At 28.4% G+C, this 20396-nt stretch overlaps 1 protein-coding gene and 1 long non-coding RNA gene across 2 annotated transcripts in view; both read left to right on the forward strand.

Annotated features, from left to right (window-relative positions):
* Positions 1-20396, forward strand: part of LOC107451827 (peroxidase) — a 123250-nt gene that overhangs the window by 4896 nt on the left and 97958 nt on the right. The window contains exon 3 of the mRNA XM_087152542.1: positions 2343-2460. Within this exon, the coding sequence (XP_087008668.1) occupies positions 2343-2460 (118 nt within the window). The remainder of the gene's footprint in view (positions 1-2342; positions 2461-20396) is intronic.
* LOC147805183 (uncharacterized) lies at positions 2713-4978 on the forward strand. Its single transcript, XR_015429016.1, has 3 exons — positions 2713-2831; positions 2934-3044; positions 4838-4978. It is a non-coding gene; the product is annotated as an uncharacterized LOC147805183 (long non-coding RNA).

The following is a 20396-nucleotide window of genomic DNA, read 5'->3' on the forward strand; positions in this document are numbered from 1 at the left end:
GAATAACTTAATAAATTGTTTTTATCTTCAATTTTTCTTTTTAATTAATGCTTCAGGAAGAAACACATATGAGACAAAAGTTTACGAGGGGAAAAAGCAAATTATCTTTATTTAAAAATTCGAGTTCATTTTATGAACGAGTTCTACTGTATAATTTTTTCAGTTATCAAAAAAGCGAAAGCTACTATTTTTGTTCATAATTTTTTTTTAATCTTTGCATATATCATTTATTTTATTTATTAATTTCTGATACTTCATAACATGACTGAATCTTTATGTATAGCAAGACGGAAAACACGAAAAATCTGAAAGATAATCATTTCCTCCTTTCGAGAAGAATCGAATATCCATAACATTTATTATAGGATAGTTTTCTTTCACGATATAGTGGTGGATATAGTTTATAATTTAGAACATCTATATGTTACTCCCCTAGAGCAGTGTTTCCCAAACTTATGACTTTTGTGTACCCTTTCTAAATTGCTCGTAACGCTGCGTACCACTAATAAAAAAAATTAGTGTATTTTTAGAATTAAAAAATTGCGCAAAATTTAAAAATTACAACTAGCCGTGACACTACTAAATATTAACTGTTAACTACGTAATACGTAATTGTAAATTTTCATGGCTAACTTTGTTTTTAAATAAAAAATTTTGAAATTTTCGTTTGTTGCAAGATATTTCGCATAAGAACGCGTACCCCCTCTAAACTGCTCCCGTACCCCTGGGGGTACGCGTACCACAGTTTGGGAAACACTGCCCTAGAGCAACGGTTCCCAATTTCTTTCGGCTGTGGAACTCTTAAATGATTAGCATTCTTCCAACGGAACCCCAACCTGAAGTGCGAGGGTTGTTTTTTAAGTAAGGGGCCGTTTGAAAATAAAAACCAAACGAAATAAAATTTTCAGGAAGCAAATTTATTTTCAGATTCTACATACGTTTCTATTTTTTTTCAGCATAGTTGCCAAGTTTGTTTAAACATTTATCATACCTTACAACTAAATTTAGAATACCCTCTTCATACAAACTTTCCGCCTGCTCCATTAAGGGCCGTTTTCACGTATTCTTCATCGTTGCAGTGATTACCACCAAAATGATGTTTGGAATATCGGAAAAGATGAAAATTACTTAGTGCAAGGTCTGGGCTGTAGGAAGGGGTGGTCCAAAACATCCCAACCAAAAGAGTCCAATAAAGCTGAGATCTGAGCTGCGGAGAAAGTCATTGTCATAGAGTAGCAAAATTCCCTACCAGCATGGCAAAAAAATTCGCTACTTCACAAATCTACCAGTATATGAATGCAGCAGACAGGTTTTTTGAGGACTAAAAACGCATCACTGACCATATCTCCTGCATGGCAAGCGATTTGTTGAATTTGAACATTTTAAAGACACAGAACTGATCGTACAGTTTACCTACTCAACTGCAACTGAGCGCAGTTGTTTCCGAGGAATGCCGTGACACGATGCAAGCACTCGTTGCGACGTACGCGTCACTAATTAAGATACAGAACAGAACTGCTTTTGCTTAAAAAACAACCCTCGTATAGCAAGACAATTGTGCGCGTTTTAACATATTAAAAACTAAAAATGATGTAATAAGAAGAATGGCATTTTTTCCACATTTTATCATTAATAATCTTGAATTAGGATTTATATTCGGCTGTTGTATTCACAGTCCTGTATCTGAATATAGTCTTGTTGTGAATTTGTTTTCGGTGTATGAATAGAAGCTGAAAATGATTAAAATAAGCCAAATTATGGTTTTCGTTGAAAAGAAAACTAAAAAAATTGCTATAAACGTTGAAAAATGCTAGTAAAGAAACATATTTCTTTATCAGCAATCTAGTTATTGTCATTTTTTTTAGATTTAAAAAGCTCGTTGGGTAGTACTAATGCAATATTTTATGCGTGTATGCCCTTTTCACAGCTCAGTGTGAGGTTCTATGTATTCCTATTTTAAAAAAATTATGTATTTGCTCTTTTCTTTTTCAAAAAAATTTGCTATTTCTATTTTATTAGCATTTTACTTTAAATAATTATCGTAAAGGCAACCACAATATTAAGTAAAATGGATAATTTTCTGAATCTAAATGTAAGAAAAGGTTTAAAAAAATATTTTAAAAAAAGTCCAAATTATGGGAACGCTTTTACCACCTCACCTTAGGATTCCAGAGAACACCATTTGGGAACAGCTGCACTTGAGTATGTTAATTAAATGGTTTTTCTTTCTTTTCCGTCTTGCTTTTAGCCCAGCTGCTTCACAACCACCATAAATTGTTTGTAATCGAAAAACTGTTTTAAAATATTATGATTTACTAGCTTTTTCATTTAACACAAAACAGGAAAAATGGTAGTAAAGCCTGGAAGTATTGTAAAGTTTAAAGTACCAATATTACCTGAAATTGAGAACTTCTCTAACCAGGAAGCGAAACTGGAAGACATTACAGATAGAGCACACCAGTAAGCATGTTTATTAATGTATTCCCCTATTTGACGGCACGTGTATAGATATTTACACGTGCCGTGTGTACAGGATTATAGTTATAGATTCGTGCTGTGTATGTGTGTATAGATATTAGGCACGTGTATGTATAAGCTTCATAGTATCAAGTGCAAACCAAAGATTGAGTGTAAAGATGGGAAACTCGCGAAAGTCGTAACAAAATTTGGCTCACTGCCAGCGATTCGTGTACGGCGGAGAAGTTTGTCTCCAGGGGCGCAGTGCAGCGCATGCGCAATATCATCCTTAGTTTTGTAAGGAGAGTTTGGAGAGAGAAGCACATAAGAAATCTATCAATGGCGGACGTTAATTTGACAATTATCCCTCACAAGTAAGTGCGCTTTGTATAACCTATCTTCTGTTGATTTTTTTCTCCTTGTTTTCAGTTTTGATAAAGATTGTAATCCTCTTATTTTCTTTCAATATTTTTCAGTGATTCTTCTGTGCGCAAAGCAAAGAATTATGATAGATGTGCTTACTGCAATGTAAATAGAGCGGGTTATCCAAATTTGAGATTGTTTCGCTTTCCTCAAAATATCGAAATGTAAGTAAATAGTTAAGCATTTTCGAAGATTTCGGTAAATTATCTTTCAATGATTGATTATATGAACCTATTAGATAAGACTGACTTAGAATTGTAACTAAATGTGTGACTAATTTATAGTGTCTGACTTTAATTTAATTTTATTTGGTTTCTAAATTCTGTATAATTCCATAAGTGCGTTTATCTTTTTTGGTCGGAATTAAATATTTACAAATGAAATTTATGTATATAAACTAAGTAAAAATGTAAATGTTGTTCAAGAAATGTGAAAAAGATCGATAAATCTGACATTTTAAATTTTTGAAAGTTCATTATATATATACGAAATTATTTAAATAGTGTTTAGTGTAAAAAGTGTTACTTTTTATTCATATAATATTTATAGAGTGGTTTATAGTAATTATATATTTTTTTCATCTGTTAGCTCTAAATGTCCAGTAAACAGTACCGTCTTTACTTATAGGCACACAGGGAAATGCCTGGGGACTCCTTTTTTTCAGAGGACCCTAGAGAATCGTACTTTTTTGAAAAATTGCATTAAAAGAAATTTAAGACTAAAAAACATTACCTTATATATTTTAAAAATTTTTTTTTTTCATAAAGTATGCATTTTTTTCTACAAATGGTGATTGCTTATCAAACACCAATAATTGGAGTAGTTTATCACCAAGAAAACTTAAAAAGTCAACCGAAAACTATTTTTCTTATTTTATTATATGAGGATTACAACTGGTTAGCGCATCAATTTTTTTTAAACTATGCATAGTTTAAAAGTACTTTATTTGAGTTTTTGTGGTAATCAAAATTAGTTAACATTTTTGCATTATACAGTCCCTGGCCAAATTATTAGACGCACTATAAGATTCTATGTAAAATCTCAATTACTCAGGTGATACTTTATTGTATTTACGCTACTGAAACCGGTTTGTACTTGTTTACATTTGTGTAGCAATTGGTTAAATTGGGCGATATGTAGTATAAATTCGACAAAATGTAATAAAAATACAGATTATTTATTGTATCAGGTACTATATTATTATATTATAATAATTAGGTTAAATTAATAGGCGCACTGTAGTTTTTTCATAATGACATGATTTGCACGAGTTTACATACTATACTTCTATAATTAAACATACGCGTTAATTTATTAATATAATGTATTTAATTATAAAAGTATTAATATACATCTTAATACTTTTATAATTAAACATACAAATGGAATTTTATTCAGGAGATTTTTCATTCACCTCCTATTTGTATTTATTTTTAACGTATTTCATTTCAATGTTAACCAACTGATACACTAACGTAAAGAAGTGGAAACTGGTTTCAGCTACGTAAAAACAATAAAGCTGTATAGTATTACCTGATAATTATAATTTTACATAGAATCTTAAAGTGCGTTTAATAATTTGGCCAGGGACTGTATCTTAAAAATGATTTATTTTTTGTATGTGAAGTTTTTTAGTTTGTTTTTAAACATTACGACACATTATAGATCTAAAATATTTTTGTGCCCTGGGCCCCAGCATGCTATGAAGATGATAACATAAATTTAATTGATTTTGTTACTTAATCACCCAATTTGTTATTAAATTTCCTTTCTAAATATTTTCCTTAAACACTGCCTGCTTTTTTAAAACTATTTAATAAAATATTAATACTTAAGAAAAATAATACAGATAATTTATTAATGCCATACATTTTAAGTTCCGTTCTCGAATTAGACAGCATTCTTATGTCATATTAGCACTTTAATCTTACTGTGTGATTTTTTTTAATAATATTAGGAGCAAGAAATGATTAGAGGCCAGCTAAATTGTATCATTACGGAATGTTGATACTGACAGACACAACAGACATTCTAAAATTAAAGATTATGTATCAGAAATAATGCAGACTTGTTCCTAGTGCAGTTAACCAATATTGCATCTTTTTAATTTTATGTTATTTTATTTCATGAACTTGCTCAAATATTTATTTATTGTATAAAATGTATGCAATTTTATTTGTGTGATTTTTATAGCATTGAAAAGTATATTCTTAAATATATAACCAAAAATAATTTTTTTAGATAAGTTTAATAAAGATAAAACAAATTCTGCAACAAGTGTCTCGTTTATTTTTTTAAAACTCTAAGTACATATAATTAAAAAATTTTAAATAGGTATAGCACATTTCTTATATATATACACACATGGAAAATTTAACAAATCGAAAAAGTTTCTTTTTCAAGGGGAAATGAATTCTACTCAATTTTTTAAAGTTTCAATGAATTTTTATATTTTAATAAAAATTACTTTTGTTAAATAAATATTTACTGCTATAAAATAAATTATAATCCTGCTAAATTTGTGAACTGAAAAATATTTGAAAGCAAAATCGATTATAATTCACGGAGAAAATATGAGTACAAAGAGAGAAAGTCAAATGATCTGCGCCCGTTCTTCAATCGCTCTTGTCGGTAGCTTTCCTGCATTACACCTTCAGCGCCCAATTTGGGGCGTTGAAGATCGTTACTACTTTGCATTGATAGTATAGGAAGTTTCCCTTCTTTACGCGAAGCGTATAAGTTCTTTGTGCAAACCATCAAGTATTGAGAATTAGTGACCAAGAGCCTGGTATTCTTTTTTTTTTGTATTGGGTACTAAATCAAAGAGATGTTATAAATTTAATTATTTACATTTAAGGAAATATTACTTTATTTCGAATGATAGTTATTAATGACTGAAGAGATATTTACATTTGATGAAGATTGTATACATGTAACGTATTTGTAATCATTTTATAAATCAACAAAAACTAAAAAAAATCATTTATTACATAAAAAAAAGCATTTGAAACACGTGAAAATTTGACAAGTTATTGATTATAAGAATGAAAAAGAAAAAAATATTTTAAAAACAAAACTGAAATTTTAAAAAAAACCTGTTAAATGCATATAAATTTTTATATTCTTCTATTTCGATGAATGGTTACAAACATATGTATTACTATTTCATGAAAAGTGGAAAAATACTTGATCATACGCAATGAATCATTTTAAAATTAGGAAAATCAATAATTATTCAGATCCGAGTTGAAAGAAATATTTAAAATACAATGTTGTAAAAAAACAACCAAAGCTTTTTATTTTAACTTTTTATTCTTCGAAAATTTATTATTTTCAATTAAAGTATTTGTCAAACATATTTATAACGATTTTAAGAATCAACATCTAAATACAAAAAAATACAATGGTTATAAAGATTACAATGGTATATACAATTGGGTATAATATAGCATACGTCACAGGTTGTGTTGTTCCTACTAAATTTAACCCATGAACGGCATTTTCTGCGAGCCTAACTTCAAGCCAAAAATAAACAAACGAAGTGTTCGATCGTTTAAATAGCTGCTCGCCAGATTTTATTGCATTATAAAGAAAAGTTATTGAAACTAAATACAACTAAATAAACAACAACAACTAAAACAAATAACAACAACTGCTAATAACAATAACTAAATAAACAACAACTAAATTCCATTCGTTTAGCATTGCGTCATATGTTGTTCCTACTAAATCGAAGTAGTTGTGTTTTTTTCATATTATACCCAATTAGTTATAAAGATTGTATAAAACGAAATTAGTAAAATATTTTTTTTTTCTTCTTCGCTATATTATGTAATTCGCGATCGCAACGAACTATAGGGGGCGTTGTTGTATGAGACGCATAACTGCGATTTCTATATGAACCGTCATTCAGTTACTCTGGAGACGTCGTTAATGTAGCGTGTAGCATTGCAACGTTCCTTCTTTAATGTGGCTTATTAAATTTAAAAAGGAAAAATGCTTGATCTTCTTTCTTGTACAACCGAAAACAAAATGGTATCTCTTTTTATTAGAGAAGGAACATCCAAAACACATCGGAAAAATATTTGTACTTTAACAGAAAAAAATATGTATATTCTTATAAGAGTTAAAACCTAATGCCCGAGAAACAGTATTACTAAATTTAATGATATAACATGAAAGGCCCATTTAAACTTTACATTCTATAGTTTTAAGAATCATATTAGTTCAAAAATTAAAATGAACAAAAAGTATACATAAGCCTCATAATTTTATGAAATTTAATTTTGTAAACAACGTTTTTTGACAACAATTTTTATCAAAAAATTTCAAGTTTCAATAAAAATCATTATTTAGAAACTAAGAAACGTAAAATAAAGAATGCTGACGAAACAAAAACAAAAAACAATTCTTTTTTGTCGCCATTTTTAGTGCTACGAATATTCGTCTTTGGGATTTGCCAAAAACAAAACAAGATGCAATTTTATTTTTTCTGGAGGGAAATATTTTACCGAAAAAACGAAAATGTACCAATTCCCACAACATAAAACTTTATCTTGGTAAACGTACGTTTTGGAAATGTTATTTCATTTGGAATCTTATTCATCAGAGTTCATATGGCGATATGATTGTTTTGAATCTATGCTAAACTCTATATCGGCTCATTTTCCACCGAAATCCGATTAACTATTTTGATTTTAAATAAAGTGTTTTATTTTACGAATTGTCGCAAAAATTTTAAGTGTAGATTGGCGGCACTTAAAAACCGCCAAATCTGTAGCGGCGGTGGCGTTAGTACCGAATTTTTATTCCATACTTTTCTGAATCATATTATTTCAAACATTGGAATATACAAGAAGTATACATAAAAACATAATGTTATACCATTTAATTTTTCAAAAGTATTTTGAGAACAATTTTTATCAAAAAATTATAAACTAAAAAACGGAAAATAAAGAATTCTTAGGATAAAAAAAACGATTTTAAGAATTCTTAACATTGAAATAAAAACTTTCATATTGTTTCTTTTTTTATTATTCTTATAGTTCTTAATCAGACGTAAAAACCATTCTGTAGAGAACCATCATCAAATGAAAAAAAAAATATTTACAAGCAAATTTTTTATTGTAAAAATCATTGCACTTACCTGATATATGATTCCCGGAGAATTCCAAAATGATAAGTTCCTTGTTTGAAAACTTTATTCTCAAATAATAGATACATAGTTTATACCTTCATTACTTTTAGATAACATACTACACAGCAAAATTTTATAATTGATATGAATTTGAATATGTAGCTAAAAACAGAATAGCTGAATTCTAGTTGAACTTATTCTTTCAAAATTAAAAAAAAACTTACCAAGAAAACGATTTAAATTAATTAAGAATCAGCACAAATGGCACTATTTCAAGTAACTTGGATAATTTTTTATTGTTGTTTTCCGAATTATATGGATACAGAAATATATACTATTCTATAACGAAGAAGAATATGCTATAACTATTACAATTCTGTATGTTCTGAATTCATATTTATTCACTGGAATGACGAAAGCAATGTTGACTTCACTTTAATTCGTAATGAATTGAAGACAGAAGAAATGCATTTTACCTTAATACACACATCTGTAACAGTATCCGAAATCGGAAGTCATCAGTTGCAAGTTTGTTGATAATAGAAATTAAAAATTATTGAGGAATTTTTCTTCAAATGTTTGGCGTGTTCTGTTCCTGAAAGATTTACTAATATTCTGGAGATTTTTTTCAAGTTCTTCGGCCTTTTCTTTAGGGAAATTTTGTTTCTTATTTGCTGCTAAGAAATGGCGTCTGATTCAGTCAATGACTTTGATGGAACTAAATGAAAACGTGATAAATTAATGTCCGATATTTACAGGCTCCCGCTAGACGGCGTACTCGAGCGTTGCGATCGCGAATTTATTTTCACTAGAGAAAACCGATTAAGTATTATACAACCATTTCAAACACGTTAAGAAAATTCAGCGTATTTTTTAAAATATTATAAAGAACGAAATTTTAATGTCATTCTAAAAATGGGATACCTGCAAGTGACGTAGTGTGGGCATCTCGTTGCTGATTGGTTGTTGAAACGCGGCTTTTGTTTACGTCAACAACTGTTCTTTCCATTCTATTTCGAGTAGGCCAAGCTCGTCTTGAACCAATTTTCTTAGGTGACGCTTTTTATATTCTGTCACAAAAATTTCAATTCTTTCACTACATATTTCTTACTTAACACAAAGAGCAGGCACGAAGGACGTAAACAAACTAATTATGGATCGGAGTTGCCAGGTACACAAACTAAAATATGTCACGGTTAAAATAAAATACATAAACAAATAATAAACCTAATTCAAGTCAAAGACGTCGATGATAAAGAATAACATTTCAACACATTCGATGTGCAATACGGAGCTGTATTTAATTCATTTCACGTTAACTAACATTCTAACTTATGTGGAGGACCTTAGCTCTACTTTAACACGCCATTTTGCCTATAAACAATCAACTGGCACTGACGTCATAAGTCACATGATCTTCTTCTTGAAGTGCAAGTATCCAATTCCGATACCAGTGATTTTACCAAGTGTATCTATCACCTGTGATACTTTGCCCAATAGCCACAATCTGAAAAAATTAAAGAGTGGTGACGAACTTTTCTCAAGAGTACTGAAAATTTCATAAAGTTAACTTCCAATTTAATTTTACAAAATCGGTTTTGAAGTTTTCACACTACTTTAAATTATTTTTATCTGATATGAGTATTATGCATATTTGTCAAAATTTAGTCAAGGCTTGAAGAGGAGATATTTAATAAAAGGTGATACTAACACCACCTATCTCGTTTTTGCACGTTTTGGACAAAATTAATATATAGAGTGTGTAAAATTGGATGGCACATTGGAGCTAAGCTGTTCAACTCAGAAATTGTTTGCTTTAATCAAGATTCATTGCTTAGTTGTGCATCATTCCTCGAAAATCATTGATGTACCCTGTATAACTTTTGATCTAATGATCTGATGTTCACGTTCTGGGACTCAATCTTAATGGCTCGAGGGGTTTACACTAATTAATAAGCGCAGACGATATTTTAAGTAGCAAAATCAGACACAAAAAATCTCAGGAAAAAAACAGCAGACATTTCTATTTTGCATGAAAATGTAAGAAAGTTTTGCGTGTAATTTACATGTGATGTAGTCAAGGCCACACTGAAAAAGGAGGAGAAGAGTACAGTGCCCGGGACTGCTGAGTGAACACCAAAATTTTTTTACAAAAAATATAGTGTTTATTAATTAGCCTTCTTAAAAGAAAATTGCAAAGAATTTCCTTATATCTTTATGAAAACTACTATTTTATATAATGCGCTATGTGCAATTCTATCTAAAAATTCTACAAAATATGAAAATAACGATTTTTGTGCACATTTTTGAGATTAGGGCCAGCAATATATTTTGCCTTGGTACTCGTAAAAACTTTTGTTCAGCCTTGAATATAGTTATATTCCTCTTTTGTGGGCCCACCATACAGAGTTGGCCGTTGATTACAGTAATCGATTACAACTGTAATTGATTACAGATAATTACAGCTATGTAATCAATTACTTGTAATCACGATTACAAGTAATCAATTACTTGTAATCGTGATTACAACTTTAAAAAAATTTTGATTACAGCTGTAATCATGATTACAATTTTGATTACAGTAATCAATTACTTGTAATCACGATTACAAGTAATCAATTACTTGTAATCGTGATTACAACTTTCTAAAAATTTTGATTACAGCTGTAATCATGATTACAATTTTGATTACAGTAATCAATTACTTGTAATCAAGATTACAAGTAATCACAACAAAAACGATTACAAGTAATTATGATTACAAGTAATCAAAATATATGATTACATGTAATCATGATTACATGTAATTTGATTACATGTAATTGTGATTACTTGTAATCAAACTATACGATTACAAGTTATTACGATTGTATACTATAGTCAAATTTTTTATGTAAGTATTCATGTGTTTACATATTTTTATGTACATAGAATGTACGCATGCATGAACGTACAATTTGCGATTCCTATACATACAATGTATGCACAAACGTTGTTTGTACGTTCAATATTCATAATTATATTGTTATATACTTAATGCAATGCGCATATGCTTAGTACATATAATTATGCATTTATGATACATGTACGCATGTATGTTAGTTTGTACAAAAAGGCAATGTTTTGTATCTTTGTATACATAGACAATGTATGTATGAACGTATATGAAAATAATGTTTATGCGTTTGCATGCTTTTATGTATTTAAGTGCATATATTGTATAAATTTACGATAATAGCACGTATATACAATGTACGTTTGTATATAAAATTTTACGTATTTGCGTACAATATGTAAGAATGTTATTTAAAGGTACAATATATGCACATAGTTGCGTAAATAAAATGCGTACATGTATACATGCATATTTATATGTACATCGATATATGTACATCGATATATGTGCACGCAAAGTATGTACAGTCCGCAAAAAAAAAAACGAATCACCCTGAATAACTTTCGTTCTAATGATCGGATTTTCACGAACTAAGTCTCAATCTTAATGGTTCCTGGGGGTGACCTCAAATATGCTAATTAATTAGTGCTAACTACTAATTAAGTTACGAAATCAGACACAAAAACGTACTTTCTCTGAATAAACATATATTTTTTTTTACATATTTGGAATCTAGACACTTGAATTAGGGGGGGTAGACAAAATTTTAAAAAAATTGGGTGGTAAATTGGGTAGCAATAAAGGTTTATATATTTGGCGATAGTCCAGAAAACCGCCAAAAAAAGTCGCCTGCGCAAATGAATATCTTAAGATAACCCATTGACTAATTCAAAAGAGGAATGCGTAATTTTACTAGGTTGCTAGGCAACCACGCTCTGACTGTAGAAAAAATTGAAATAATGTTTGTGATTGCTGGCAGAGGTTTAATTAATTGTTAATAGTAAATATCTCAAAGTTTCTAGGCAATAGACAATTTTTAAGCTGATTTCTGTCCAAAAAGCAAAAAAAAATTTTTTAATCCCCTTTGAAAAGAAAATTTGTATCGATTTATAAATTATTTATGATTTTCTAAGTTTTTAGAATTTAAATACATGAACTTTTTACCGATATTATATAGATTATGCTGTTTTTGCTATATTTATTCGAGGATTTCATACTAAAATTAAATTAACATAACTTATTATAGCTAAATACAAAATTTTAGGGATAATCATTTTTACAGCTTTAATCGAGTCTTCTAAGCAAGAAAGTTTGAAGAAAAAAAAAGTACTTGAAAAATAAAATGTAGATTGTATAGTAATTCTAATGCACATTTACAGGGTTTTCTATAATTTACGATATTTCTTTTTTCTATAACTCAAGGAATTGCTGAATGTTTAGCGGCATTTTAAAGACATTGAAATATGTTTTGTTTAAGAATAAGATATTGAAATAATATGCTGCATATTGTATGATTCTTTGTTTATAAAATCGATTCATTCTGGTAGATATTTAGGTTACATGGTTTTCTTTGGATAAAGATGATTAGCAAATAGCATCCTCGTGTTTCGATACATTCTGAAACTTACGTTCGCAAATTCACCATACAATGTCGCACAGCATATTCTTGAATTACGATAAGCTACATTTACCACCAAATACTGCTACTATGATTATTTATGTTTTATTATATATATCTGATACTCTGCTTTTAAACAGAGCTAGTAAGATCTTTAAGTTACTGAAATGGGGCCCAAAAACTTAAAAGATAAAATATTTTATTTCATTAACTCAAAATATCCGGTGTCAAAATTTTAATTTTTTAGTTAAATATAACTTTTACAATATTGATGCTCTTACGTTTTTAAAGACCACATGAATCCTGTTGAAATATTAAAATGCATATGTTTACTTTAACGAGTGTAAAATCCTTATCAAAATAATGATCAAGACCCAAATGTAAAACAGTATAATTGACGATAAAAGCTCAACTGGCTTCAAAACATATGAAGAGGGAAGTAAAAGTCGACATGTTTCGAGCGTTCAAATATAATCGCCCATTCTCAAGACTTGTCAGGCTAGAATGACTTGTGACTTTCACTATTGGACTCTCAAAACATGTGTACTTTTATTATCATCTATTATTTTTTTAGAGCAATGAAGTTTTCATATTTTCGATTTAGTTTCTTGGGATTATCCATCTAGTTACACAACATATTAAATTATTTCACTCGATATTAAAATAAGTTTTGAAAAGGTATTTTTTATGTATCGATGCCAAAGTTTATTCTATATATATTTTAGGGTATGCTATCGGAGTATTTTGATCGAGTTTATTTTTACACCCTTATTTGCTTAAAATTATTAAATAATTTGCTTAAAATAAATTATTCAAGCTATAAGATTTAATGCATTTATAGTATAATAGTAAACTGGGCTTCCATCGCATATTCTTAACCTTAATACCTGTATTATTAAATAAATGGAATAAGCTTAGATAAATAATAAAAGCTAATTTTTTCCTCGTTTTAATTTTCAAGGAATAATATGTTTCGATCAAACAGATTTCATTCTGGAAATAGCGAAATTATTGAGTAGGTCCCTTGGAGCAATATCATTCTTATCCTCTTTTGACGAAATATAGGAAAAATTAGTTTTCACAGTTCCTGTAAAAAGTATGTTAGCCTTCTTGCCACGGTTTCTTTTATTTATTTTTTTATTGAAATAAGTTCGGAAATTGCGTATTTTTTATAGCATTTTTTTAAAATCAGATGACTCTAAAATTGGCACGGCTTCGGAACCTTCTTACAAATTTCAATTTTTAGTATTTCCCACTTAACAAAATAAGGCATTTTCCTGATAACAAATTATACTACAATAATATATTGGGAATCGCGCTAAAGTAAAAAAAATAAACAAAATAGTTTAGTATATTATCAGGAAAAAAATCTACTTGGTATCATAAAGAAAGAGTAAAAGATATAATGAAATAATTAGTGAATCACACGTGATCAGATAATTAAAAATTTAATTTCACAACTAGGATGTTAGGACGGCATTTAAGATACTGAGATATTTTAAGACGCTTAAAAATTTGGCTGCGTATTCGACAGCTTTTTGTGTTCTGTATCTTTAAACTCTTTGTAGTGGCTTATAAAACATCAAAACTATTTTAGATAATCTATGTTGAAGTCAAAAGAAACAACAACAAAAAAAGACAATTAATAATTTATACTCTTTCTTCAAAAAAATAGTATGCTTAGTAAATAATCAGCTGTTTTGCATTAAATAATTTTAAACAGCGGAATGTTTTTAATTTCTTAACAAAGTTTTATTCTTAGCTAGCAGACAATAATTCTTTTTAAGAAAACTTGACTATAATTTAGAAAGGAACTTTACTTTAAAGAAAACCTAAATTAAAGAACTAAAAGAATTGATTAGTATATTAATAAAGAAATAATAAACGTGAAAGGGCAAAGAATAAGATTCTTAAAAATGTCAAAATTTACTTAAATAACTGGTAAAATAGTTCTGCGAAACATTTGTAAAACACTTCTAGAAATTTCTATTAAGATTAAGGCGATATAAGGTAAGCCAACCAGTGATGGAACACACCCCAGTGAAGGAACATTTCATAGATATTTTTTTAAAATAAGATTTTAAACGTTTTAATTTAGATTGATTTGTAACAGTAGCTTACTACCTAACAATAGGAAGTTATCTAACAATGCATTGAGTTACCTGGTCTTAGAGTCTTCTCTGGAAAAAATTTTGAATTTGTTAGTATCTGCTCAACGCCTTGTTTCTTTGACACAATTATAAGGTCAGTGGTGCTAGTTATCCGTTTAAAGTAAAATTAATTGCATATAATAATGCTTTTTTTCTCATTGTGAAAAAGTTGTTCAAAATATGGTTATTGAAGTTACGTTTTATTTATTTCAAGCATCATAACATAAGCAGGTACTGAGATTAGGGGGTACTTATTAACTGGATTACCAAACGATGAAAAACCAATGAATAAACAAGTGTTCCTTTATTGGGATATTTTCAAGTTAATGAAAATAAAAGAAAAATTTTAATCTTCTTGTACCTTTTGTCATATTATAAATCAAAATTATGTTAGAAATTAAAAAAACAACTTCTAACCAGTGAAGGAACAGGCATGTTCCTTCACTGGTTAGAATAGATTTCCCAGTGAATGAATAGTAGGAGTGAAATATGATTTTACATGGATAATTAGTAGTTCAGCGACATAGAGGACTCCTAAAATTCAGTTAAATGTTGTATGAATAGTTCCTGGTAACAACTGGTAACAACTGAAGGAATAGTAATACTGGTGAATGAATAGTAGGAGTGAAATATGATTTTACATGGATAATTAGTAGTTCAGCGACATAGAGGACTCCTAAAATTCAGTTAAATGTTGTATGAATAGTTCCTATAACAATTTCATTTAAATATGCAAATTTAGTTGCTAAATTTATTTAAAGAATTATAATAATAATTAATTTATTATTTATCTTTATAAATGTAGTGATTAGTTATTACATCATACCTTAGACACCTTAATAAACTATGTTTATTTACTAAATATAACAACTAAATATAATAATAAAAGCTTAAATGGAAAATTTCTTTGCAGGATTTTGTGCCAATAATTAGCTAAATTATTATCTTATTGCCGTCATTAATGTCCTAACGGGAACTGGTAGGAAAAATCCATTTAAAGACAATTATCTAGGTGAAAAATGGGTGAAGTTTTTTTAAGGCGACATCCACCGATAACTCAGTGCAATGAGACGATAATTTCAAAAGGCAAAACTTCCCTTAGAGAATAATATTTAAAATACTGGTTTTAAGAACTTCAGAAGAATCTTTAGGAGGGAAGTAGCCCTGGCATCCTTTTATAGAGTGATTGCATTTACAATGCGAATGAAACAAGAGTTGAATACTGCCCTTAAACGGGAAAACTCTTCGGCCTTAAAAATTATAAGGATTTATATTCTAAAGTACCTAGGAAAGAAAAAGTTCCTCCATTGGTTGTTTTTCCTTACAGAAGAAGTCGTTGAGATATTACAGAATCAGTCCCTGCTACATATTTCATTGGAAAAAGCTGTTCATGAAATGAAACGATGACTGCAGCAACATTTTACAAATATATTGCAAATGTTTCTACTCATGGCTAATTAAAAATGCAATCAAATTCCATATTTTGCTTCTTCTGGATAGGTATAAATCTCATATCAATTTGAAACTGAGCAAGTTTTGTTCCTCAAAACAAATTTTCTGGTTTAGTTTTCTACCTAATTCATGGAAATCTCTCGTTAGATCTTGAAAACAAAAGAATTGTAAAACAATATGTCTAGAAAATTTTGCATCCATTTTTAAATAAGATTTGAGGCATCAACTGATGAAGTTAAAATGCTTTTATGAAATGCGATATTTTTCCATTCGATGTAGAAAACGTTGACTGTAACAAATGCATGCAAAACAGACACCAAGAATTAATGAGCAAGACAACTTATCAACAAAACACATGCTTCGAGAGTAACGATGCGCTATTTCTTCAGAAGCTTGAGATGGAAATCTCACAAGTTATGTTGCAAATTTTTAAAGGAGCATTGACAGAAAAGTTTAATCTCCCAAATATCCAATAGCCTGTGCTTTTCTCAATATTGAAGAATTTATTTCAAAAAGAACAATTGTATAATCAAATTTTGGCTCTGAAGCTGAGACAACTAACATTAATAATGAAAGTATCTTGAAAACTGATTTTGAGATAAGTCCTCTTGAGGCATTATTAGTTGCAAAAACAATTGGTTTCATAAGTAACTACTAGATATAAGTCAATGAGAGATGGGTTTTACTCAAACTTCGAAACTCCTTATTCTCATTTATTATCCAGTGAGGAATTCTGGAAATGGAACTAGAAAATCAAAAGAAATTTCGAAATTACAAATTTCATTGGCCAAAAATTTGGAAAAAAGAGGAAGGTTAAATCAAAAGAAATAAATTACTCATGACGAAGAGAAAAAAAATACTTAAAAAGATTTTAAAAAAAGCTTTAAAAATATGGGGAAAAGAGTAAACAAAAAAATGATCGAATTATAATAATAAAAACATCATCGGATTACACAATGATAAACATTCATAATTTAGAACGGACTATTAAACTGTGAGAAAAAAATGAAAAACATTTTTTTTAAAATTATGTATTCAAACATATTTTACTTTCTATTCAATGACTGAAAAAAAAGTAATATTTTCCACATTAACTATGGTTAGATGTCGTAATTCCAAGAAAAATCTTGTTTTTAGACATTTGTGTGGCCTATGGACTCCTAACGAGCATCAAACTTTCTCAAAATTAAGTGTTCATTCACTGGAAAATTTAGTGTTTATTCACTGGTAAGAACTGTTCCTTCACTTGGTCATCTTACTACTTATTATTTAAAGCACCAAAAGCTTAAAACAATATTATGAAAGTTATCTAACTTTTTTTTTACATAATTTGCATTTAATAACAAATATGTCGACGCCATCATTTAGCTAAAATTACAAATTTTGAAATTTTTATGAATTTTTTTTAAAGGCAAGCTAAGCTTAAGTGTTCCTTCATTGTTTAGTTTACCCTATAAGACGTTGAGAAATTTGCGATGTTGTGAGAGATGTTTAAAAATGTTGACTACGTATTTTTATTAATATTTATAAAATATGTATTCAAGAAATTGATAAATATAGTATTCCAAATCTATGCATACGTATGCATATTATTGAAATTGTATCAGTTATTGAAAAACAAAATAAAAAAAATAAAAAATAATCAAATTAAATAAGCACAATCTGGTGTATTCTATCAGAAGCACGCTTTTTTAAAACTAGACATTTGTTGAATAAAGTGTTTTTTATTCAAAATTCTTTTCTAAATTGCAAATAAATTATTAAATGACTAAAAAAGAAACATCGTATTTTATAGTGTGAAAGAAATAAAAATAAAAAGATTAGCAAACGATTATTAGCGAAAAAAATATGAATGAAATTTTAGGCTACGCGCGCGAAGTCAAGTTCCTCTCAAGTTTATCACATTTTAATTTTAATCGCCCCAATTAGTTATTTCTTTATTGTCGCCAAATTAATTTTTTAAAAATAATTAATTTTAATTTTTCTCAGCTTCTAATAAATAAAAACAGTTGAAACTTTAGATTTTTCAATTGAAAAATATGTAGATTAATATGGTATAAAAAAATTCATACCTTATAATTCAATATTTTTTCATCCTCACTTTAATTAAATAATAAAAAATAATAAATAATTATTAAAAATTATTTTTTGCATGAAATTATCTTTGGGTAAATGAGTTTTATGAGTGGGCGCAATTTTTTTTTGAATTGCTTTATTAGTTTTGAAAATATAACTGAAAACGCAAAAAGCGAAATTAACATTAAGGGGTACGAACTTTGAATCGCTCTCCTGACTATGGGGACCACATTTCCCAGATTGCGGCTACCCCCTATATTTTGAAGATAAGAAATCCAAATATGTAAAAAAAAATACATGTTTATTCAGAGAAAGTACGTTTTTGTGTCTGATTTCGTAACTTAATTAATAGTTAGCACTAATTAATTAGCATATTTGAAGTCACCCCCAGGAACCATTAAGATTGACACTTAGTTCGTGAAAATCCGATCATTAGAACGAAAGTTATTCAGGGTGATTCGTTTTTTTTTTTGCGGACTGTACTTGTATAACTACATACTTTGTTAATGCTTATGCGCATGTAATGCATGGATATACAAAAAAATAGTTATATGCACAATGTATGCATGTGCATACAACGTATACATGTACATAATTGCAAGTAATGTACAAATACATGCGTACATTTAAATATATGTAATTACAATATAGACATACATTGTGCATACATTAAAAAAATTTATATGAGTAAAGTTATTAAAATTTGTTTTAAAATTTATTCTAAGGCATATGAAACTCGACCTCATATTTTTTAGAAAGCAAACGATAATTTTATTTGGAATTTCTAAATATTAATTCCACACATAAAATTTACCGTTTTTCTTACCATTTAAAAAATTTCTATGAATCATGCATTATTTCATAAAAAAAATAAATCTGTAAATTCAAACATTTCATGAAAATACCTGAAAATAATTTTTTATTCAGAGAATTTTAAAATGATATAGAACAATTAAAGCAGAAAACTAAATTTAAATATCGTTTGATTTTGTCATTTAACTTGCTTGAGTCATTAAAAGTTAACTTACATGCATTTTATTTATTGCATTGTACACATATTTAGACATAAATGTAATGTACAGTCCGCAAAAAAAAAAACGAATCACCCTGAATAACTTTCGTTCTAATGATCAGATTTTCACGAACTAAGTGTCAATCTTAATGGTTCCTGGGGGTGACCTCAAATATGCTAATTAATTAGTGCTAACTATTAATTAAGTTACGAAATCAGACACAAAAACGCACTTTCTCTGAATAAACATACATTTTTTTTCACATATTTGGATTTTTAACCTTCAAAATATAGGGGGTAGCCGCAATCTGGGAAAAATGGTCCCCATAGTTTGGTCAGGAGAGCGATCCAAAGTTCGTACCCCTTAATGTTAATTTAACTTTTTACGTTTTTAGTCATATTTCCAAAACTAATAAAGCAATTTAAATAAAATTGCACCCACTCATGAAACTCATTTACCCAAAGATTATTTCAAGAAAAAAATAATTTTTAATGATTATTAATTATTTTTTATTATTTAATTAAAGAGAGGATGAAAAGATTTTGAATTATAAGGTATGAATTTTTTTATACCATATTAATCTACATATTTTTCAATTGAAAAATCTAAAGTTTCAACTGTTTTTATTTATTAGAAGCTGAGAAAAATTAAAATTAATTATTTTTAAAAAAATAATTTGGCGACAATAAAGAAATGATTAAATGGGGCGATTAATATTAAAATGTGATAAACTTGCGAGGAACTTGACTTCGCGCGCGTAGTGTAAAATTTCATTCATATTTTTTTCGCTAATAATCGTTTGCTAATCTTTTCATTTTTATATCTTTCAAACAATAAAATACAATGTTTCCTTTTTAGTCGCTTAATAATTTATTTGCAATTTAGTTATATTCGAATAATTAATATTATTAATTTAATATTATTCGAATTATTCGATTAATATTATTCGAATAAAACATTTTGAATAAAAAACACTTTATTCAAGGAATGTCTAGTTTTATAAAATAGGATATGATATGATCTTCTGATAGAAAATGATTATACACCAGATTGTGCTTATTTAATGTGATTATTTTTTATTTTCTGATTTTGTTTTTCAATAACTGATACAATTTCAATAATATACATACGTATGCATAGATTTGGAATAATATGTTTATCAATTTCTTGAATA

Source organism: Parasteatoda tepidariorum, chromosome 9 (genome assembly GCF_982258835.1).
Source record: "Parasteatoda tepidariorum strain Cologne lab strain chromosome 9, Ptep-v5.0, whole genome shotgun sequence".
NCBI classification, from domain to species: Eukaryota; Metazoa; Arthropoda; class Arachnida; order Araneae; family Theridiidae; genus Parasteatoda; species Parasteatoda tepidariorum.